The 24,057-nt window shown below is 46.1% G+C and overlaps 1 protein-coding gene across 1 annotated transcript in view; it reads left to right on the top strand.

The window, feature by feature from the left end:
• The window catches only part of LOC138528576 (post-GPI attachment to proteins factor 2-like), a 272,761-nt gene that overhangs the window by 53,735 nt on the left and 194,969 nt on the right, over positions 1-24,057 (top strand). Inside the window, exons 3-4 of the mRNA XM_069640347.1 lie at positions 295-547; positions 20,257-20,363. Coding sequence (XP_069496448.1) covers positions 295-547; positions 20,257-20,363 — 360 coding nt within the window. The remainder of the gene's footprint in view (positions 1-294; positions 548-20,256; positions 20,364-24,057) is intronic.

Below are 24,057 nucleotides of genomic sequence, written 5' to 3'. Positions count from 1 at the left end.
TCTACCAGACTTTGAGAGTCTCTGCCTCTTTTACTTCCAAACGGTTACAGGATATGTACCGGATGTTCTCCTGCAGGGTGGCATTCATAAATTATATCGTTTCCATAGATTCCAAGGCAGGGTTCTCTGTGTTCTTGTCATCCAGTTTATTTTTGTTCTTTTAGAGCACCCATTGAGCTAGCAGCTCAAGAACATGTGGGGTGATTAGAAGCCAATAGAAAGCATAGATTTCATGGGGGAATTTGTTCCCCTCCAGAGCCTCCAGTAATTCCGGTCTTCTCTTGTTTTTTCCAGGTTCTGAATTACCTTCCCTCTATTAGCGCTGCAATTGGGGGGCAAACACCACAGCGGTATGTATGGCGCTTCTGCATCGGCCTCCATTCTGCGCCCCGCCTTCTGCTGGCCGTGGCCTACTGGAACCATTATCGTGCCACTTCCTGTGTGCACCGCACCTACCAATTTCGGTGTCGTGTGAACCTCTTACTGAATGTCTTGGAAATCCTTTGCCTTCTCTTACTGACATACGTATCCTCAACAGAGAATCACGGTAGGTGCTAGATTCTATGCAGAATATACTTCAATTTACTGCTGTCCTGGAAGTTGTTAAGATTGGAGCTGATTCTGAGCTAATAACAAATTGTTGGCCTTTCTAATGTAGTGCTATTGTCCTCACAGACACTTTCAGAGTTTTCAAAAGTAAACTAAACATCCTTACCATGAGGAGATTAAAATGTCTGTGGTCAGTTGGCGAGAGACTGTAGAATCTTGCATAGTGCTTGGATGGCAGATAACCTGTATCGAACAGCCTGTCTCACTATAGTAACAAGGTGGGACAGATCTATTTTACATACACACGTTTAATGGCTGTACTCCAACAGACCCTGCAGCAAACAGAGCTCAGTAACCACTGTACTTTTCTGAAGATGCATTCTCTCTGATGTACGTTGGCTAGAGTTCTGAACTCCACCTAGCGGTCCACATATTACAACATCTTTCCACCAACCCCGCTGCATAGGTGAAATTGAAGAGTGAGAGGGCAGGGGAGCAAGAAAAGAAACTGGGAAGTGACGAGGGAATGAGAGAAGATCATCATTGGTATTCAACAGAGCTTTTTGCTGCAAAGGAGACTGGTTTGTCCTTCCTGTCGAGACACCTAGGGTTTGCTTCGGTCTTCTTAGAAGTTCTCTCTTCTGGTTCATTTATATAGTGTGTGGAAATGGGCGCTTCATCATGTTTGGATTTAGGGACCATCTTTCTTGTGAACTCTGACCTTAACTATATTATTACAAGACTACCTGTCTCCACTTTCTAATGTAACTCTTTATTGGTGGTGGCAACATCTAGTTCTGGAAGATGGAATGTGGACAGATCTTCAGGCACAAATGTGTGTTCTTTCACGCGCACCAGATTGCCCGGTCCTATGTTGATCCTGAGCACTCCTCGCTTGTCCTTTCCCGCTCATCTACGCTTGGATGGCTACCTTCCACCTGATCTAATGACCATCCCAAACCGACCTGGCATTTCTGGGTGAAATCAGTCATCCTCCCAACGACTTCCGTCAACTTCTCGGCCTAGCAACAATTGTGCACAGGCGCGTTATAAATGACGTATCATGTAACACAAGTAACCTCTTCCTCAAAGAACTCAGCCTGCCTGGGAGCCACGAATATCTGTCTTTCCACTTGCACTTTTCCTATATCGTTTAAGCATACATCTAGTATTCCTATTTTGAAGAAACCCACTGCTGATCCTTTGCTTGTCTCTAACTTCCGTCCTATTTCCCTGCTCCCTTATCTTTCTTAACATCTGGAACGGCTTATTTATTCTCAGACTTCCACGTTTGTTTCTAATTCTTCTATTCTTCCCCAATTTCAATCTGGTTTCTGCCCTTTTCACTCTACAGAAACTGCTCTTCTCTCGGTGCTGAACTCTTTTCTTTCTGCATGATACTCTAAGCACTCATCCTTTCTTATTCTTGATATATCGGCTGCTTTCGACACTGTTGATCACTTTTTACTTTTAGCTTCACTTTCTTCTTTTGGTCTTTCAGCTTCGGTTTTTTTTCTTGGTTCCGCTCTTATCTCTCTAATAGAAAATGTTCAGCCACTTGGACGGGCAAGTCCTCAGAGTCATTCTCACTTGCCCATGGAGTGCCTCAAGGGTCGGTTTTCAGTCCTTTTTTATTTTTGCATTATATATCCTTTCTTGCGTCTTTTATTTCTTCCTTTGGACTATCTCGCCATTTCTATACGGACGACACCCAATTATTTCTTTCCTTTTCCTCTTTCTCTCCTGAAATTCTTCACAATCTTTCTGCTTGCTTGGTTGCAATTAAATCTTGGATGTCTTCTTATCTCACTCTCAATGCCGGGAAGACCAAGGTATTGTTCTTTCCTGATAACACTTTTTCTTCTCATCTTTCACTCTCTTTTATATGCTTTCCTCCATCTAAGCTCTCTATCTCACCCAGCACTCGTAATCATGGTCTTTACTTTGACACAAATCTTCCTTTTTCCTATCACATCTCATTAACTTCCCATTCCTGTCGTTTTCCTCTCTATAATATGTGCAAGGCTCGTCCATTTCTTACCTTTCACGGATCTAAACTTCTAATTTCTTCTTTAATTTTCTGTCAACTTTTCTACTGTTAATCTGCCCTGCTTTGGATCCCTAACTCTCGTCTTGCCCCTCTTAAATCAGTGTTCAATTCTTCTAATTGTCTTCTGTGTCTACTCTCAATCAAATTTAGTTTTCTCTGTCTTGTTTTTAAATCTATGTATGGTCTTGCTCCAAGCTATCTTATTGCTTTAATATCTTTCTATATCCCATCACATTCTCTACGCTCTTCTTTTCAATTCCTACTTTTGGCTCCTAGTTCCCCCTGTGCACAGTCTCGTTTTCGTTCCTTTGAACTCCTTGCTCCTCTTCACTGGAACGCTCTTCCACTTTCCCTTCGCTTTATCTGTGTCTATTCTCGGTTCCATGGTTCCCCAAAATCTTACCTACTTCAAATTGGATTGGTGCTGTTCTTGGATTTTTCAGCAGTGTTCGATACTATCAACTATGCTATATTGTTACACTGATTTAAAGAGGTTTTTGATGCGTCCGATAAGTTTGTGGAATGGATGCGTTCCATGCGTTCCACGTTATGTTACAGAATATCTCAAGTGAAAGTTAACAATCATGTTTCCCAAGTACAAACTGTAGACTGTGGTGTCCCTCAGGGGTCCTGCATCTCTCCTACATTTAATATCTATATGAAACCTCTCCATGCCTTACTGGTGACACACAGTGCCATCTTTCAAATTATTCAGATGACTAAATCAGGACACAGATGCTAATCAGACTTATGTTCAGATGCCGCCCTCCTGGTGTGACTATACCTGCCCCCTCATATTCTTCCCGTAAATAGACCGCTAAGGGTCCCAGCACTAAAATGAAAAGCATCGGGGACCACGGCCATCCCTGCCGCGTGCCCTTGCTTAGCTGCCATTGTTCTGAGATGATTGTGCCTGTTTTAACTCTCGCTATCGGTTCATTGTACAGCAACCTCTCCCACTTGATGTACGTGGGTCCAATACAGAACCTCCCCAACACCGATAATAGCCAAGGCGACCTGACTCAGTCAATCGCCTTGACTGCATCGAGTGACCATACTGCCAGTTGCTGTGTATCCCCTTGAGTACAATCTATGGTGTGGTGTAATCTCCTTAGATTATTAGAAATATTACTGTGTTGGACATATCCCATTTGGTCCGAATGTATAAGGGTGGCTATTACCGGCTTAAGCCTGTTTTGCATTTATGCCGTAACAATCTTCGCATTTTGATTAAGTAAGGAAAGGGGCCTATATGAACCACGGTCCGTAACCGGCTTGTTTGGCTTACGAAGGGGAACTATTACTGACTCTCTCAAAGATACTGGCAGCTTGCCTGTCTCCAGCACCTCGTTCAGCATTGCCAGCAGTGGGGCTAGGACTTCCGCCCTTATATTCTTTTTAAAATTCACTAGGAAGCCCGTCCGCTCCTGGGACATTGCCCGTCGGTAAGTCTTTTATCATATACTCAAGTTCTTCCATGGTGATAGGGCTTTCCAGCCTATCTTTCTCCTCCATGTTTAGCCTGGGGAGATTAATCTCAGATGATGCCTCTTCTATCGCTGCCGTGTTGGACTTTGAGGTTTCCTCATACAGCTGCTTATAATAATCATAAATACATTTGTTCACGCCATCCTGTGTCTCGCACAATTCCACATCCTTTCCCACTATCACCCTGGTCGTGTCTCGTTTACTCTAATTTCTGTAAAGCCAAGCTAAAAGGCGCCCAGGCTTATCTCCTTCAGCATGCTGTCTCTCCACATATTTCCTATACCTCAATTTGCTTAGCCTATTCCAGTGTTTGGGACATTCTTGTTGCAGGCGGGACACCTCACTAGCCACCTCTATGGACCTATCCCCTGGTTGCTCTATGGCTGCTAGCCTATCTTCTTCTTTCTGTAGATCCTGTGTAATAACATCATGCATCCCTTTTGATTTCGCAATAGCCACCCCTCTCACCACCACTTTAAAGGCCTCCCACAATGTACCTGCTGATTCCACACTGCCTGTATTGTACGCAAAATATTCCTTAACCACCTTCCTCAGGTGTTCCCAAAACCCTGCATCCTCAAGTGCCTCGACCCTAAGTCTCCATGTCGGAATCCTAGCCCGGGGGGAAAGGAACTGCCACGTAACCAGCCGGGGGGCATGATCTGAGAGGACTCTTGCTTTATATTCCGCCCTTGTGATCTCTCCCAGGATTTCTTCACCCGCAAACACGTAATCTAACCTCGTATAGAGGTTCTTGGGAGCCGTGTAATGAGAGTAAACTCTGCCCTGTGGGCACATTGTCCTCCATACATTGGCCAACTGGAATGCATGTAATAGTGTGTTTAGAGCTTTAGCTCAAGGGGATGGATGAGTACATTTGTCATATCATCTGTCCATGACCGGGTCCAATGTACAGTTAAAATCACCCCTCCTCCCCATTTCAACGCACTATCCCTGTGCAAGCCTATTTTGGGGTATAGGGATCTAAAGTAGGCTGCTGTATCATGATTTGGAGCATTCATATTAATCACACAAATTTCCCTATTTTCCACCTTTCCCCGTAGTACTATCATCCTACACTCCGTGCCTAGGAAGGTTTGCAGGACCTTGAATGGGACTGTCAGTGCCACCCAAATTAAGACCCCTCTAGCATATGCTGAGTATGTTGAGCCCACGGTCATCCCCCCACCCCCGCTTCTGGTAAGGTATCCTGCCTGTCCCTGGTAAGATGAGTTTCTTGCAGGGGAGCTGTATCTATTTTCTGGCGTATCAGATATGCCATTACCCTGTTCCTCTTAATATAGCTGTACAGACCCCTGACATTCCATGTTGTTATTTTAAGTTCTCCCATCCAGTGGTTCCCTCTCTCATTCTCCACCCGTCGTATTTGCTATTCCTCCCTTGTGTGTAACTATAGGCCAACCTCCATCTATCTACCCCAACTACCACCCCTCCCCCCTTCCCAACAACTGCCCAGCCAAATACAGTGCTCAGGCATCCCTGTGTCTCTCCCCTCTCCCAGGTACAAGTACCGGAGTTCGGGTGCAGCATGAGGATACATAAGTGCAAGTATCCTAACTAATCTAATCTAGTATGGGTGTAGGCCGATTTCTCCTTGTGCGGTCCTCGTGAGTCCCGGCACTAGTGGTTCCTGCTTGTTAAACATTCCTGTAGTGGCTTAATTCTTGTGACTTCTCTTTTTTACAAACATGCTAATAATGTCTCATGGATGTATGTCTGCAAAAATACACATTGGTTAGGCGTTACCGTCCAGTTCGTCATTCTCGCCTCTCGGCTGCTTTTTCGCCCAGTCCGTCAAGTTCACTTCATCCATCCACTTGCTTGCCTCTTCTGGGGTCTAAAAAAAATAGCTCAGCTCTTGTATAGGCTTTCAGTTTGGCTGGGTACAGCAGCATGTACTTCATGTTTGCTTCTCGTAACCTCCGCTTGACAGCCATATAGCTCATCCTCTGTTTCTGCACCATTAATGTATAGTCCGGGTATGCTGTGATGTTACTCGACGCTCTTCTAATCGTGCCGCCCTTGCGAAAATGTTCGAGGATTTTCTCTCTATCTTTATAGTTAAGTATCTGGGCTATTATCGGCCGAGGTTGAGCTCCGGGTGGCAGTCTTCTCGTCAGAGCTCTATGCGCTCCCTCCACCGCAAAGCTCTGTGTTAGAGCCCCAGGGCCTATTTCCTGCAGCAGCATGGTCTCTATGTAGTCAGTCGGGTCTGCCCCCTCTTCTCCATCCAGAAGTCCAATAATTTGCACATTATTCCTCCTGGCTGGTCCTGCTTCATCCGCTCTGTATTACAGGTTCCGCACCTGTTGTTGCAACGCAAGACTTCTTTGGTATTCTTGTTGCCATCAGTCTTATTTATTTGCACCTCCTTTTCCAAAGCTGCTTGTGCGTTCCGCCAACAACCTCACATCTTGTCTCAGGAGGTTCACATCAGCACTAATCGTGTCTATTTTGAATTCCAATGAGGACTTTAATGCTGCTATGGCGTCCAAAATGTTCTGATCTCCACTCTTGGGGGCTCCTGCCCCTTGGGCCACTGGGGTTGTCGCCTTCATGTTGTCCCCTACTTGAGCAGGCTTTGCAAACGTGTCTATGGAGGACTGTTTCCCTTTGCTTTTATTGGCTTTCGACTTCTCAACCGTCCGGAGCACTATCTTGCTCTCTGGGGTACGTGGCGAAGATCCTCGTTGTTCTTGCATGGGCGTGCACTGGAGTGTCATGTCTGCACCCCTGGCATGTGCACATGCAGCCTAGGCCTTCTGCGGGTTCAGTCTTGTTGTCATTGATCTCCACATACACCGTGGAGTGGCTCCCCTGTTCATTCAGTGCTTCTTCGTGGTGCCACCACCCGGTTACGTTCCTTCAGGTATTGCTGCGTGTACACCTCAACTTTGCACGCCAAGTCTAGGAAGGCTTCCTACTTTCCTTAACTGCTCGTGCTCACCACGTTCCCCTTCTAGGCTCACGTGTCGGCCCTAGCCCACTTCCTATCACCGTCTGTCAGTGACCCCTAATGATAAACACACGTGCACACCTCACCGTGCGGGTGCAGCAGGCCTTCACTTGAGCGCTGAAATCCTCATGGGCCACGTGGTGCAGTATCCTTGGAGCAGTGTTGCTACTGTATTAGCCCAATCTTGCAAGCTTCCTTATGTCTCCCTGTGCTCGCACTGCGTTACACGATTCTGTGCCCCAGTGTACTGACCGCAGCCCTCAGATCCTATATAGTTCCTCAGATAAGCCTCTTCAGGCTTGCTACCTTCTAGTGCCTTTCCCACCTCTTTTGTGCTCTTTCACCCAAAATCCTGTCCAGACCTACTCCCTGCTGTAATCAAGGTTCACCTTATTTCCGTTCAGTCCGTCCATCCGAAATGTGCTTCTCGGGCTTATTTCCTCTATGCGTATGCTGGGAGCAGCTTCTCTCTGGTCCGCCTCATAAATAATCAAGGTACACTGTATTACCGTTCAGTCCGCCCGCATGAAATCCACTTCTCGGGCTTGTTTCCTCTATGCGAATGCTGGGAGCAGCTTCCCCTCTGGTCCGCCTCTTCAGTAATCAAGGTTCTCCTTGTTACCATTCATTCAGCCCGTGCGAAAAGCGCTTCTTCGGCTTGTTTCCTCTGTGCGTATGCTGGGAGCAGCTCCCCCTCTGGTTCGCCTCTTAAGGAAGGCCAAAATCTGTTCCCCCTCCAGTCCGCTTCGTTCCTACTATGCTGTGAATTGTTGTTTCACTCGCCACACCATGTGAACGGACTATGGGGAGGGTGAGTTTGTTAATCATTCATACCACGAGGACCGTCTTGATCACCTTCCCCGCTCCTATCTTGCTGCTTTGTGGGCCTGTCCTGGCCTGACACACGGCTCTTCCTCAGTCGCTGGGGGCTGTGGTTACTGTCACTGCACCCCTTCCACAGCAATCACACAGGCTTCTGTTCAGGGAGGAGTGCCCTTCCAATGTGGCGCAAGTTACCGGCCTCCTTGTCCCTCTTGTCGGAAGCAGTAACCACAGTCTTCCACGCAGTACGTGTCTGCTTATTGGGCTGCCGCTGGCTGCCAGAACGTATGCTCTTCTCTGTAGCTGCCACACATCCAGGCTTCTCTGTTATACCCGCACTCGGGTATGTGATTACGCAACCTTTCACTTTTTGTCTGCAACTCTAGAGTGCATATCAACCAGCACTCGTCGGGGTCTCTGGATCACTTATCCCCCCTCCTCCTGTACCTGGCTGCATATGGTCCCATACTTCGATTTATACTGTGATCAGCTGGGCAATTTTTGTCCGGCATCGTCTCCCTAGGCAGCCGTCGCTTATCCTGGCCAAACTTTTGCTATCAGTCCTTTGTTCTGGTATCGCTGCCATTTACATTCTGAATCACCGGCTCTGAACGGCAGTTTCGATCAGCCAAATCTGCACAATCATCACCTTTCCAATGTTGCGGTTAGCACCAGGTTGTGCACCGCGCGTTCCTGAAGGCTATCTTCTATCGTCCGGTGTCTGCACTCGGTATAGCTTCCACAATATCCAGGTTCAAAGTCGGATTGGCAGGAGATACCAAGAATGCGTCCTACTGCATGGCTGTTTAGCCACACCCCGGTTCTAAGTTGTCTTTTAGTGGAAACAATCCCTCGATGTCGGAAGTGAGCCAACGCAAGGATTTGGTCCCGCAAGTTTGCCAGAATGACGATTCTATTTTCTTTTAGCAATAGCCCCTCCGGGGACGTTGACAGCGTGTGTCTTATGAGTCAGAAAGTGTGAAACTGTCTCACTTCATTTGCGGATAGTTGCTGATCGTGTTTGTTGTTGGTGTGCCACTGGCCCGACTTCAGGCATTCTTGTACTTTCTGGATCAGGGGGTCATTTCTCAGGCCCTCTGACAGTTGTGCACTCGTGATAGTTTTGGGCAGTACACTGCTTATAGATAGCTTATATACTGATTTGCTTTAATAGATTGTTTCTCATCCTGAGCTGGTAGCGGATATCGAGACTGGAGCCGGGTTGTTCTCTTTCCCGAGGCGGTGCAAGATTTTGAATGAGTACTCTTGTAATCGGGGTTCCCACCTTGCAATTCGTGGCAGCATCTTGGCCGTTGGTTTGCCATAAATGGTGGTAAGGGCTTGGTGGTCCGTTATGATGGTAATAGGACATCCATACAAGAACAGATGGTAATGTTCACATGCCCGCACAACTGCAAGGCTCTCTTTCTCCGGTTGCGAGTATGAACATTCTGTTGTTGAAAGGATGCAACTTGCATTCGCTACTATACGTCTGGGTGAGTTTGGCGGGGCTCCTGGCTTTCATTGGGCTAAGATTACCCCTAGGCCAACAGGGCTGGCATCTACTGTCACCTCTGTGTCGGGTTCCAGGTCATAATACGCCATGCATGAGGCGCACGTGATTTGTTAATTGATTTCCTGAAAGGCCTCATCGCACTCACTGGACCAGGAAATTTCTTGTCCTTTTCCGATGAGTAGTCGTAGGGGCGTGCTGACTGAGGCAAAGTCCTGGATTTATCTGGTGCAGTAGCTTGTCATTCCCAAAAGATCTTACTGCAGACACTGAGGTGGGTGTTGGGGCTTCCACCAATGCTTGCACCTTGTCAGGGTCTGGTTGTAGTCTGTTATTTGAGAATATGTGCCCGAAGAACTTCAGTGTCGATTTGCTGATCTCACTCCCACTTGTCGGCATTCGGTGTCAAATTGGCCTCTTCTAGCGTCATGCACACTCTCCTAAGCATGTCATCGAGTGCTTCTTCTTGTGTGACTCCAAATATTAAAATGTCATCGCTATAATTTAATCAGTGAGGGATATGCTTGATGACTTGATGAATTTCATTTTCAAAAATCTCTGCGGCTGACGATACTCCAAAGCTGAGGCGCTTGTGTCGAAAAAGCCCCAGGTGCGTGGAAAAGGTTGTTATGTATCTAGTTGATGGGTGTAGCTCTAGTTGATGGTACCCTTTGTTTAAATCAAGTTTTGAGAATACTTTCGCCCCGTGTAGCAGATGCTTCATATCCGTCATTCGGGGCGCCAGGTGTCGTTCTCTTTGTATCGCCACATTGGGGGCTCCCATATCTATACAGATGTAGATGCTGGTATTGTTTTCCTTCTTTGGCACGGCTGCTATGGGGGACACCCAGGGTGTGGGTCCCTCTGCTGGCTCAATGATGTCTTGTTCTAATAAAGACTGGATCTCGTCTTCTACATGCCTTTTGATGTTAAGAGGTATGCCTCTATAGTGTTGGGCTGTCTGTTGCACCTGGGTATTTCTGTGTAGTTTTATTTGATTTTCTTTGAGTTTTCCGAGGCCTTTGAACAATGCCGGGAACATTTTCTTCATCATTTCCTTTGGGCTGGTTGTGTATGCAGACATGATCTGGTACATGACTTGTATTAGTCCCATTTGAATGGCAGACTGAAAACTGAGGATGCTTCCCCCCTGGTAATTCTCCTCTCAAGACGTATATTTTGACTTTTGAGCTCTTGTCTTTGTACTGGCACATTGCTGTGAACATCCCTGTGCAGTTGAGGGGTTTGTTTGTGCCATATGGGTATATGTCGCTGTCTGCCTTGCGCAGCTCTTTCTTCTTGTCGAGTGACTTGTATGTTTCTTCATTAATGATGTTTACTGTCGGTCTGGTGTCTATGAGGAATTCACGGTTCTGTCTGTTTATCCGCAAGAGCAGGGTTGGGCTGTATTCGATGGCTGTGCTCAGGGGCGTTGCTGGGGGGGCTAAGGGGGCTGTAGCCCCTGATCTTTTGGTTGTAGCCCCGATAGAATCTCAGGAGCTGCAGCCAAAAGACTAGCTAGTCCCCAGTCCCAACAGTTCCGACATCAGCTTAGCCGCGGGTCTTTTCCAGACCTAGCAACACCCCTGGCTGTGCTGTTCCGTATGGTGTGTATATATCCTCTTTTCCTGTCTCCACTCGATGAGGAGGAATTTGATTCACGTCTTCATCGCAGGTATGCATCCAGGTATCAGATTTTCTGTCTTGGATCTCGCCTCTGCAAGTCGTTTCTGCGTATCCATTACTCAGAGTCTTCCTTTCTGTCAGCCTGCTGCCAGTCTCTGCATGATGACTCACGTGTTCTGCTGTTTAAGCTGTGTCTGCTGGTTGGAGGAGATCGCCACGTCGTCGGTCGCAGGCTTTCCCGTCTCCTGGAGTCTCCGCTATATTTCGTCGCCTGAAATGATTTAACGTTCTTGCATACTGATGAAAAGTGGTTTTCTCCACCACACTTGTAGCAATGATGGCCTACTGCCGGGCATGGGCCGACATGGGTAAAGTTGTATCCACATCTATAACACTTCTTTTGTTCAGGATTGCATTAAGATGTGCGTATGGGGCACAGGGTTGCTGGTGACGTAGTCTGGGTGATTTTAATATTGCTTAATGATTCAGTTTGCAGAGATAAGGCAGCGTCCACTCTCGCAAGTTGGAGGATCTTATCAAGAGCTCTACTTTTTTGTAATAGCTTTCTTTGGAACTCAGGTCAATTCGCATCCTGCAATGGTCTGTGATTTGCGGGACTCTTCAGTGGAGTAACGATCAAAGTCACAGTATTTTGCCCTTTTCCGCAGTCTCATTACAAAATTGCCCATGTTGTCTCCTTTCTCCTGCGTGGATGTGTGGAAGACGTGTCATTCCTAATCTGCGTTTTTCAGTGGTGCAAAATAATTATTCAGCAAGTAAATTATTCTGGAATGTAACTGTTGTGTTTTCTGTCATCTCAAACACGATGTCCCTCAGTACCGGTCCTAGTGAGTGCATTAATACTCCTCTAAAGCGGCGTTCTTCTCTATTGTTGCGTCAATATGTATGCGTAGTTCCTTTAGCCACCTGGTCCATCTTGGTGCTAAACTGCTTGTGTCAGATATATCAAAATGCTGCATGGCTTCTAATTGCCATGAGTCATGGTCACCCTCCTCTCTGTGCGCAAGATTGTGAGAGGTTGAGGTGGACTGGGGACTCTGTGAGCTGCTGCCCACTTCGGTGTCTGACATGGTGGTTGGGGCACAAAAGTTATTGATTGCTCACCTTTGAGTAGTGCAAGGGACTTCCCTTGAGGCTCAATGAGCTGCTGTAGGTTGGTGGACAGCAGGGATGTGGGGAGGCCTTCCCTGTCACGTATTTTCCTGGGTTTGTTGCTTGTGTCAAATAATGAGTGCTTTATAGCAGCGTGTGTCGCTTAATTAGGACTCCTGATACTTGGAATGAGTTGTTGTCCCTTGAAAATGAGTCCTGGTGGCTGAGATTACTGTGTAGCTGCTGAAAATGCCAGGGTTCCTCCATGTCGGTGGTCAAGTGGTGTAATACGTAGGCTTAGCTTTGAGCAGGGGAGTTGCTAGGTCTGGAAAAGATCCGGGGCTAAACTGATGTCGGAACTGTTGGGACTGGGGGCTAGCTAGTCTTTTGGCTGTAGCTCCTGAGATTCTATCCGGGGCTACAACCAAAAGATCAGGGGCTATAACCCCCTTATCCCCCCCCTAGCAACGCCCCTGGCTTTGAGCGTTTAATGCAGTAACGTTTTCTCTGTGGCATTGCAAATGTTGGAATCTTTTGCTCTCAGCGGTCTCACCTTTCCTCTTGATAGTGTTACTGCAACACATGCGGCAGCATGCACAGCGGGCCGAAACAGAGCACATGTTTTTCCGGCTCCGCAGCGGTTCAGGAGCGGTGAGTTTCCCCATCACGTGCTTGGGACGGCGCCGGTTTTGCAATGAAGACGCACGCTGTGCGATTACCTTGTCGCCATTGTTGAGCTGGTGCTGGCTATGAAATATTATATTATGGCAGTAATGAGACGAATCAATAAGGCACGGAGACTGCGCTTGGCATGTAACCTCCTTTATTCTCAAGCGCGAACTGGCGCGCAGGCGGGTGCTCCGCCTACCTGACACGCGGGGTGCAACCCATGAGACAACAATAGGAAGGGGACGAGGCCTCCTATACAAACACAACAACGGAAAGAGGACACTACACATATATAATATACATACATCCCATACATACATACATATGAACATACAGTGCCACCAACTAGAGCCAGAACAATTATCTGGACAAGGGTACTTGCCCAGGTAGCCTAGAGGGTAGGAACATTTTCTGTAACTCCACCCTTGGGATTCATAGTCACTAAGGTTCCCTTAGAGGCACACCACATGAGGTGTTGTCCCCAGTGACAGCCAGGTGGGATTTACAGGGTAAGAATAATCTGGAGCACTGCAAAAATAAATACACGTTTCAGTGGTCTAGCAATGTGGCAAAATGCAATGTTCTTATTTGCAGCAATGCAGTGCCAGGAAAGTCTCTCCTAGAATGTGCTAGGATTAGAAGCCTCTGGTATGAGGAGGGGGGGGCGGGGAGGGTCTTCTTTTCACACCGAGGCTGTAGCTGTCTGCCCACAATATGCAGGATTATCAACATTTGTTAGGATGTGATGGTTCGGGGTGGGGTGGTTCACCATTCTGCCTACCCCAAAGGATGTCAGTAACCTGCCAGCAACCACAGGGAAAAGGGTAACTCCCCGACATTAAATATCAAGGGCCTAAAGTCTAAGTGGATGATCTGTCTTTAGAAAGAGGTAGGTAGTTTTACCTCTGCTTGCCCATACATATTCAAGTAAGATAAAACATTGTCTCTCTGTGACACAATGGCACTGTGTTTCCGCGAGTTGGCAGTAGTAATGAACAATGATACACATGAGGCAACACAAGGTTAGCCAAACTTCTCTCGTCATGTTGACTAAACCCCCGTTTGAATCATTGCCCACCAGTGATTGCAATGTGGTTTCCTGGTAAACACATTATTAGCTCGCTGGCCGCTCCCCTTGAGGTGTGACTGCTGCAATGCTGTCCAGCATTGAGACGAGTCCATCATGCAAAATACTATAGTAGCTCATCCCTCAGACAACCCTAAAGTAATCTCAAACTCCTGCATTAGTCAGATCACTCTTTCCTCGGTACATCCTCTATGACAGACGGCACCCATTGTAACTTGGATGCCCGAAGCGCTGTCAGTTTATCGTGATGGCACCCGTATCGCTTCCCATTGCCCGTTCAGGTGTCGCCTGCATTTGCATGTGTTATGTTTGCTTTTTCATGTTTTATTTAGGCCCACCTGAGCTGCCTTCCAGAATGCTGATGTACCTTCAGTTGTTTTCCATCTATGCATCTTTGCAATCTGCCGAACAGCCAGGCCGTGTCATTTCTGCAAACAGCCCTGGACAAGAGCTTCAGGCTCGGTTTGGAAAGGTATTTTAAAAAAATCTGGAGTCTTATCCACAATGGCTATTTCCACTTCTGCCATCTTGTTTCATTACCAGCTGTGAAGGTTCCATGTAATAATGTCGCCACAAAAATCTCGCCATGCAAAAATATCGCCGAAAAATGGCCGTTTTTTGTGGCAACATTATTGCATGGAACATGCGGGGGACACCCCGCAACCCCCAAACTTTTTTACATTTTTTTTTGCCCCTGTCCCCATATATATGGTCACCCAAATAATATCGCCACGATATTTTCCCGCCAATATTATTTACGGCGACCATATATATGGGGATAATATTACCTGATACCGCTGTGAAGCCTTCATGAAAATTGGGAAAGGCCGAGATTAGATGTTAAAGTCAGTTTTTGATGGACATACGGAGACCATCCCTGAATGCCGGGGGGTTGAAGAAGATCCTTTGGTTTCCCCATGAGTGGGTTCTGGTTTTGGGAATTCTTTGAAGAGCTCGGTTACATTGTGGATCGGTTATCAAGAGATATGGCTCATGCTAACGTGTAGGCTTCCTGTTGCGGTACTATGCACACACTTGTGGGACAAACACCTAATTGTTAACAGAATACTTAAGATGGCTTGATTCCCATCTAGCTTCTGAAATCTGTTCTCTAAACTGGAGCTCTTTGACCACTGCTTTGGGCAACCCGAATATTCTGGATTTCTCCATTAGCAGTGACAAGCCAAGCAGCTGACAGAATGATCCACTCTGGATCCTCTGGTAGCCCCAACCACAGTGACTCTATTGAGAGTTCTCAAGTCTTTAAAGCTGCATCTCAGCCTCTTGAGCCTTTGCATAGACCATTTAAAATAGTTGAGCAAAGTATTCTGAGATGGGACTAGTGGGATGTGAAAAACTGAAGGAATAAGAAGAAAAAGTAGATGATTCATGTGCAAGCAGTGTGACTGGTAGATTAGTGCCCGTAATCACGTCTCCATTCTCTGCAGGCTGGTCTTGCATCCTAGGGCTGCAAAGGAAAGGGGCACAAGAATAGCTCTGGACTTGGCGTACACTGAGAGCGGGGATTGCACAAGATACCGGGGAAGTGTTAGGGGGCCACTGTGATGGACTGTCGTCTGCTCATTGAGATGTATTGCCCTGTTTATGGCATTTTGCTTCTTGACTCTTTCACTTTCTGGGACACAGTGGAGAATCTTTCACATGGTGAATTTGGTGATTCAATTAACCTGACTGTTCAACAAAAGGTCAACCAAACCCCAACGTATTTATTGACTTTCTCTTTACAGGAAATGTTCTCACCCAACGGCAAGGTGTGCCCAGTGAGTAAATCACTGACTTGCCCACCTGGGGGCTTATACAAAGTGAAGCTTGAGCCAGTTCTTCACCACCCAGCTTTTCATTTGCACCAGTAGCAGAATGCCATGCTCCCGCTCTGATGGTAGGGGAGCAGGATCAAGCAAAGGTTACAGCAGACATGGAAGAGAGCGGATCCCTGCCGAACTACACAAGAGAGTTTGGCAGTAGGAGTCATGACTTTTTACTCATATTTTTTTCAGGGGGGGCTAATGTTGGGAGGAGGGTCCCAGGCCCCTTCGTCATCTTATTCTCAGTTACATGGAATCCTGGTTGTTGTTTTCCAATGCTGCCTACGGGTCCAGCAATGCCATTATTACAGTGCCTTCACACATTGTGCGTATTGATATTTTGGTACCATGGGTTGGCCTAAAAACCGATTGTGAGGAATGGAGAAGGAGATGTTTTTCCAGGTATTCCTGTACTTTCTCTGCTAGAACCTTTTGTTAGATTTTCCCTACCTGGGAGGGTGGCTAAGGAGGCCTGTTGTGTTCAGGGCAATTTCAACATTAACAACATTCCTACTCCTAAACACGCCTTTAAACCTTTCATTTTCTCTTCTCTCGACATTTGGGAAGTTGAAAATATAATCAAGAAGCTTAAACCTTCCAACTGCCAAGGTGACCTATGTCCAGCTTACATCATCAAGGAAGTGTCACATGACCTTGTGCCTTTTATTACCACTTTCATAAATGCCTCTTTTAAATCTGGTATCGTACCAGACAATTTCAAGAATGATTGGGTCATCCCATTAATCAAAAAGCCTACACTGGACCCTAGTAACTCCTCTAACTACAGGCCTATTACTACTGTGCCCTACTTACTGAAAATTCTAGACTGTGCCGCTTACCTACAAATTCAGGAATACCTCGAAACTAACAACCTTTTAGGCCTCAGGCAATCTGGCTTCCGCCCCAGACACAGAACTGAAACTATTTGAATTGAAAACACAAATTGAGAACCTAAAAGACAAGGGTAAGCTGGCTTTATTACTCCTTCTAGATCTCTCTGCAGCTTTTGACTTGGTCGATCATCAAATCCTTTGCCACCACCTCAAAACTGCTGCCCACTTCTCAGATGATGCCGATTCATGGATCAAATCCTACTTGGCCAACAGAACCATGAGGGTTTTCTCACCCTCAGTTGAGCCAGCACCTGTCCCGTGCAGAGTCCCTCAAGGTTCCTGTGTTTCGCCCACATTGTACAATGTGTTTACAAAACCACTCTTCGACATTCTTGACTATCTGGGTGTCTCGTATACCAACTATGCGGATAACACCCAGATACTCATCCCCATTACAGGTGACTACGCCACTGATTCCAAAGCACTTAATGATGTTTACCTTGTCATACAGGCCTGGATGGCACATCATGGGCTCTGCCTTAATGACGAAAAAACTGGGCTACTCATCTTAGGTTCTCACATTAAACTCTCTAAACTAGAATCTGCCTATAAAACCTTAATTATTGACGGGAACAACATTAAAGTGTCTAATGATACTAAAACACTTGGCATTTACCTGAATTCAACACTCTGCCTCACCAGACAAACTAATGCTGTTGTTTCTGCCTCTGCATACACATGCAAACTGATCACCGCCTGCAGACCCTTCCTGCCACTGACAACTGCATTATCCTTGCAAGAACCCTCATCAAGGCCAAAATTGATTATTGCAATGCACTTTACTTAGGAACTAGCCAAAGAATTATCGATAAATTACAAGTCACGCAGAACAATGCCATCAGGGCAGCCCTTAATCGCTTCACACGGCTTACGGCCAACAGACCCTTGAGGTCTGCCCACTCTAACTCACTCACTGTACCTAGATGTAAGCTTCAAACTGCCGGGGGATCAAGCTTCCCTGTCCTCGCAGCCAAACTTTGGAACACACTACCCTCGTCACTCAGAGCCGAACCCTCCTTTCTTTCTTTTAAGAATAAAACTAAACTCTGGCTCCACAAGCTTGACGCCGCTGCATCCACATCCTAACTAACTTGGCTATGTAGGATAAGCTGCCTCGTCTTTCTCTGCTGCCTCCTACCTCACCTACCAGACCTAGATCCTGAATTCCAGTCTACTTGGTACTCTGCTATTCACACTTTGACTGACTGTTTATGCGATATATGCTGACATAGGTTCCATGTAACTCCTGTTATGACCTTAGTCTACATGATTTGTTGATTGTACTCCTTGTAACGACGCTATTTTCTTTGTAACTCATGTCGCCTTCTCAGAAAGGCTTTATTGGCTGAATTTCTCCCACCTGGGAAACGTCTTGCCCATGTATGTAACCATTTGCTTATTTAAACTATGCGCCCAGATGCCCCTGGGCACGGTGCGCAATAGAAATAAACAAAATACTATACAAATACATGCAATACCCAACTTTCTAAGAATCTGACACTCAATAAGACCTGTTTATGATGCTTTAAAAAATGGAAAGGACCAACAGAAGCAGCATGGCTCTTTAGAGTCCATGTGGGTACCATGCCCTCTGGCGAATCATTGAGCTTCCTCTTAAGTAGCAGGGAAATCTGAATCTTCATACAGATGGAAGCAGATCCAGTGGAGGTGGTCACAGAAGAAATGTGTTAGTTTTAGCAATGGCAGTGACTAATTTGATACAGCATCTGTTTTGCCTGTAAATAGTACATTCCTGTTATTTTTGACCAAAAGAAAGAGGAGGCTGGCCATTTTGTAGCTCTGGATGAAGGGTTTGCCCTGGAGGCAGGGCTTTCTGGATAACTGGACAGGGGTATGTGTGCACAGGAGGCTGGGTGTATGGAAGCACTGGATTGAGGGGATGCCCAGGGGTTGGGACGTCTGGGAGCACTGCACAGGGGGTATGCACAGGGGGCTGGCCATCTGGAGCATTGGATTAAGGGTACGCATAGGAGGCAGGGCTTTTGGGAGCACTGGATGTAGGGCATGCAGAGGAAGCATGGCGGTTGGGAGCACTGGATGGAAGGTATGCACAGGAGGCAGGGCTTTTGGGAGCATTAGACCTTAGGGCATGCAGAGGAAGCAGGGCGGTTGGGAGCACTGGATGGAAGGTATGCACAGGAGGCAGGGCTTTTGGGAGCATTAGACCTTAGGGCATGCAGAGGAAGCAGGGCGGTTGGGAGCACCGGATGGAAGGTATGCACAGGAGGCAGGGCTTTTGGGAGCATTCGACCTTAGGGCATGCAGAGGAAGAAGGGCGGTTGGGAGCACTGGATGGAAGGTATGCACAAGAGGCAGGGCTTTTGGGAGCACTGGACGTAGGGCTTGCAGAGAAAGCCGGGAGGTTGGGCACACTGGATGGAAGGTATGCACAAGAGGCAGGGCTTTTGGGAGCACTCGACTTAGGGCTTGCAGAGAAAGCCGGGAGGTTGGGCACACTGGATGGAAGGTATGCAGATGAGGCAAGGCTTTTGGTAGAGCTCTGACTCTTTTACATTTTTATCTGGCATATAATCCAATGAGGTGGTGCGTTCACCACACATTGAACAATTAAGGGGTTAAAAAATGAGTAAACAATGTAGTACGGTAATATCGTACATGTTTATATAATGGGTTGTGCTGGCTTACGTCTAATTCTAAGCGCTGTAATCAATATCATTATCCAATATAATGTTACTTAATGTAGTGCCCTCAAAAGGAGGATAAAGAGCTGAATGGGCCCTGCCAAGTGTTGAACCTTTGTCCTTGTCCTGAACACTGGGCCGAGCACTTGACTAGCTGAGCTACTTTGCCGGCATTACTATACTTGAATATTTTACATAGTCCATAGCTCATTCAAACATGAACCGTGTATGTACTGAGAAACAAATAACAGACATTTCCCCTCCTCATGTCTTCCCTTCATTACATAACCATCAATCCAGTGCTCACCGGCAGGGTTAAGCTCAATCTGGTGTTTCCCTTTTTGCAGGATAATGACGGCGTGAAATACATTCTCTCTATGTAGGCTGCCTTCCTATACGTTGTGATGGAATAAAACCACCCTGCCTAGCTGGGACATAAATTGAGACGGCTCCTGTGTTTCGGCCTTCCAGTTAAATATGTTTTGTGTTTTTGAAAGTCAGCCAAATCCTGAGCCCTATATGAAGCGTCCCTAAGGGGAGGGGTTGGCTTTCAGGTTTTTGTCTCTGTATGGAGTATCTGCTGCGGTCACTCGTATGTTCAGTCACTGCTTCTTTATCAAAGTCTCTGCTCATCTCTGTAGGAAATCGCACTAGGCTTCTTCTTCAGGGCATACGGAAAACGGTCTAAACAAGGCTTTATACAACAGGATACCATTGCCCTTGGTAGGTAAAGATTATTCCATGGACAATCTGTGGTACACGTAGGCAGGCTTTTACGGTATGATAGCAGTATGGCATAGCCTTTAGGTGCTGTAGTAGGGGGCACTGCCTTATACTCTCAATGGCACAGAAGGAACACCCCCACCCATAAGTGGAGGTGGTATCGCCCAGTCTGTCAGTACTTTGTGTATAAATGTTGGGTCCTACAAGCACAGCCTTGCTTTCCAGTTAATGGTATGCTTCTTGTCTTTTTCCTGCAGGTATCCACAAGCTTGCTTTCATTGGGTTCATGGTGTTCTCTCTGGGTCACATGGTCCTGACCTGTGCTCTCTGGCGGATGAGTGGGAAAAACACAGTAAGTTCTGAGGTACAGTCAAATTCTCTTATCTATTTCCTTCTTTTGCATGAATGTATATGTGGGATTTATGAAGCATGAATCTAGCTGGGAAACAATGCAGCACTGTACATGGGGATGCACCCAGCGGAAAAAGTAAAATTACCAAAATTAAATGACCGAATGGGAGATTTGGCAGAATTTCGGCTGTACGAAAAGTTTGCACAGCCGAAAATCTCACCAAATCCCATATTCGTTGGCATTATAATGGAACAAGGGCAGCAAGGGTTGGGGGGTGTCCCCTGCAGCCGTTCACGTAAATTAAAAGGAAGCAAACAAATAGAAAAGGACCTGGCAGCGCCGGTTTACGATCACGGAAGTGAATGGGAACTGGCGTCGCAGGGACACAGCATAGTGCGGCACACAGTAAAGTGTGCCGCCGCAAGCTAAGCAAGGGGGAGTGGGTGTCAGTGGGTGATGTATTTAATTGGGTTTGTTTTACAATATCGAGGGCATGATCTCGATATACAGAACCAGTGTGGTGCCGGGGATATTATACAGCACAGTTGCGATTGCTGAGCCAAAAATGAAATGGCTGGAGACCCGAGAGGCTAAGATCCTTCACTCCATACTGGGGGTCCCGAATTCAGTTCCGATTAAAGCTCTGCGAATGGAATTGGGTCTTGTTTTGCTAAGAGCGCAATGGTATTTCTTGCGATGTAATTTCTTGATTTCTCTTCTTTCCGCTAATTTAAACACAAACTCCCTGAAAGGTCTCATCGCGAGACACTACACTGGAAATACTACTACTAACTTATACCTCCGGGACCTGGGAGCTACCACTATGTATTTCCTCAATTACATCAATGTGGAAATATTAGATTTGATTGACTCTCCCGCTGAGATGGTAAAATTAAAGAGACACATGGAGGTGCGGGCTGCAAATTACAATCTACACTGCAAGTACAATGCACACTAAGACTAGCCTCGCTAAATTCTCAGGACGGGTTGAAACGTAATACGCTCCGCACATATTTAGTCAGGCCGTGTCACTACCCACTTAGGAGATTTATTACATATATGCGTCTTAATATTCTCCCCACCAGAGAGGTTTTGGGATGCCAAACTGGGATTCCGTTTGAGGACTGGATATGGCGATTTTGTGCTGGTGAAATTGAAACCACCCGCCACCTACTCACCTGCTGCCCCAAGTTGTTGGATCTATACACTAAGGGATATTGCACCATGATTTCCAGTCTGGAATTCTTAGAGACAGACCAATTCTGGCGCTACTTATACAGTGCAGAATCTGTCACATAGACCGCAGCTGCGTATTATATATGGAGGGAGCTACTGAATAGAACTTCTTGATCCGTTATTACAGTAATTTTAACTTTAATTTTAATGTTTATGCTATCTGAGAGTTCTAAACTGTTTTATGGCAAACGAAAACACGTGGAAATGTCTCGGTTTTATGTTAAAAGGAAATGTGTAAATGCTTTTAATGCGTCTGATATTTACAACTTGTTTCTAAATACCTCTCTTGTTTCACATTTTGTTTGTTCATCTATGTGCTTAAGGGTTATTTTATTTATTTCCCAAATGCACAATAAAGAATAATACAAATGAAACAATATCACAGACTTGCACAAGCCATGTGCGTAGCTGTGAGTTCTGGTGAATGTTCTGTTGCCAGAATCAGCTTTGAGGTTGTTTAGCTCGTTTATATGATTATGGAGCTTGAAAGTAATTTATGCTGCAGTAGGAAGTGAATTGAATTGGAGTAATTGTGTGTGTTTGCCTTCGGAGTAGTAAAGGATTACTTACTGATGTACTTTGCTTATGGCCAATTGTGTGATTTGAAGCACTAAAGTACCAACAAACTATCCGTTACGGAGCACGGTTAGGTCAGCGTGCAAGAAAGCATTGATTGACTCAAAGCATAAAAAGCTTACTGCGGTAAAGAAAGGAAAGCTCATGACATAAGGCACTGCAGTAGGCATTGTTAACAAAGTGTGGGATAAGAGAGGCCAGCCAGGCATACGTCAAAAAAAGATAACTACCCTCCTAAGACCGAGGGCAGCTCATTGTGAATCAGCCCCTGTATCAGTGGATACCTGTGCCTTTTGCTACTCACAAAAAAGAACCTATTTAACGAAAGAATCGAAAAATCCAGCTCCAACACCAGGAAACCTTTTACTATACTAAGGGAACTAGAATCCCCGATATCCCCACCAGAGAACATAACTAAAGACAAACAATGGTGTACCAGCGTCCAAAACGCTCTAACCAATAAAATCAAAACTCTCCAATCTAAAATCCCACTGAAAAAGGAATCCCTAACCACTAACGAATCATCTCCTAGACACCACGCCAAAACAACCAATCCTTCTGACCCTAACCCTTTCAGATTCGCTAAAATCTCCATCCCAGAAACAGAAAAAGTAATCGCCTCACTTAAACCATCCAACTTCAAAGGGGACAACTGTCCACCCCAGATAATCAAGGATGCTGCCAGGGAGCTAGCTCCCTTTATAAACAAATTGATCAACGCATCCTTCTCCTCCAACACCATACCAAGTAATCTCAAAGAATCATGGGTTCTGCCTCTCTTCAAAAAGCAAATCCTAGACCCGGCAATCCCCACCAATTACAGGCCCATCACCACAGTACCTTTCCTATTAAAGATTATAGACAGAGTAGCATACCTGCAAATCCAGAAATATCTAGAAACTCACAAACTACTAGGCGCCCGAAAATCTGGATTCAGACCGCAGCACGGCACTGAGACGGCCTTAATCGATCTTAAAAGCCAAATCAATGAGATCAATGACAAAGGAAACATCACCATGCTACTCGTCCTCGACCTATCAGCAGCCTTCTACCTTGTAGATCACACAGTCCTGTGCGAACACTTGGCCTCCGCTGCTCACTTTTCTAATCATGCCATAACTTGGATCCAATCATTCCTGGACAATCGAACCATGAGAGTCTTCTCGCCACTAGCCTCAGCAGACCCCATCAAAATAACCTGCGGTGTACCCCAGGGCTCCTGCGCCTCCCCCACCCTCTACAACATCTTTACCATGCCCCTATTTGACAGATTGGACAGACTGGGTGTCACATATACCAACTACGCAGATGACACCCAGATCCTCATACCCCTTTCGGCAACTTTGATTCAGATACAGCCTTGGTAAAGAAAATATACCTCATCAATCAGGCATGGATGGCCACACATGGCCTATGCCTGAATGATGACAAAACCGAAATCCTGCACCTCGGTTCCAACGCCAATCTAAAAAAACTCAGCTCCAAATACGAGGCATTCAACATTGACGGCAATACCATCACAGTCGCCAAAACAGTAAAAACTCCAGGCTTTTCCTCAACTCAGCACTGTCACTAAAAAAACAAGTAAACTCACTAGCATCCTCCACCGCCTACACATGCAAGTTAATCGGGCAAGTAGAGCATTCCTCTCCCAAGCTAGCTGCATCATCATCGCTAATGCCCTAATATTATCCAGACTTGACTATTGTAATGCCATGTACCTAGGAGCCAACAAATGCATAACCGACAAACTTAAAACACTGCAAAACAAAGCACTCAGAACAGCCCTTAACCTACCCTCCAAGGAACACATCTCCAATAAAAGAAGAGAACACAAATGGCTCAAAATCTGTGACCGCATCTGACTCAAAACAGCATCACTCACTTTCAAATG

The sequence above is a fragment of the Ambystoma mexicanum genome, chromosome 7q, assembly GCF_040938575.1.
Source record: "Ambystoma mexicanum isolate Mex_15411 chromosome 7q, UKY_AmexF1_1, whole genome shotgun sequence".
In the NCBI taxonomy this organism is placed as follows: Eukaryota; Metazoa; Chordata; class Amphibia; order Caudata; family Ambystomatidae; genus Ambystoma; species Ambystoma mexicanum.
Note: the sequence above shows the minus strand (reverse complement) of the source record. Positions and strands in the feature narration are given on the sequence as shown.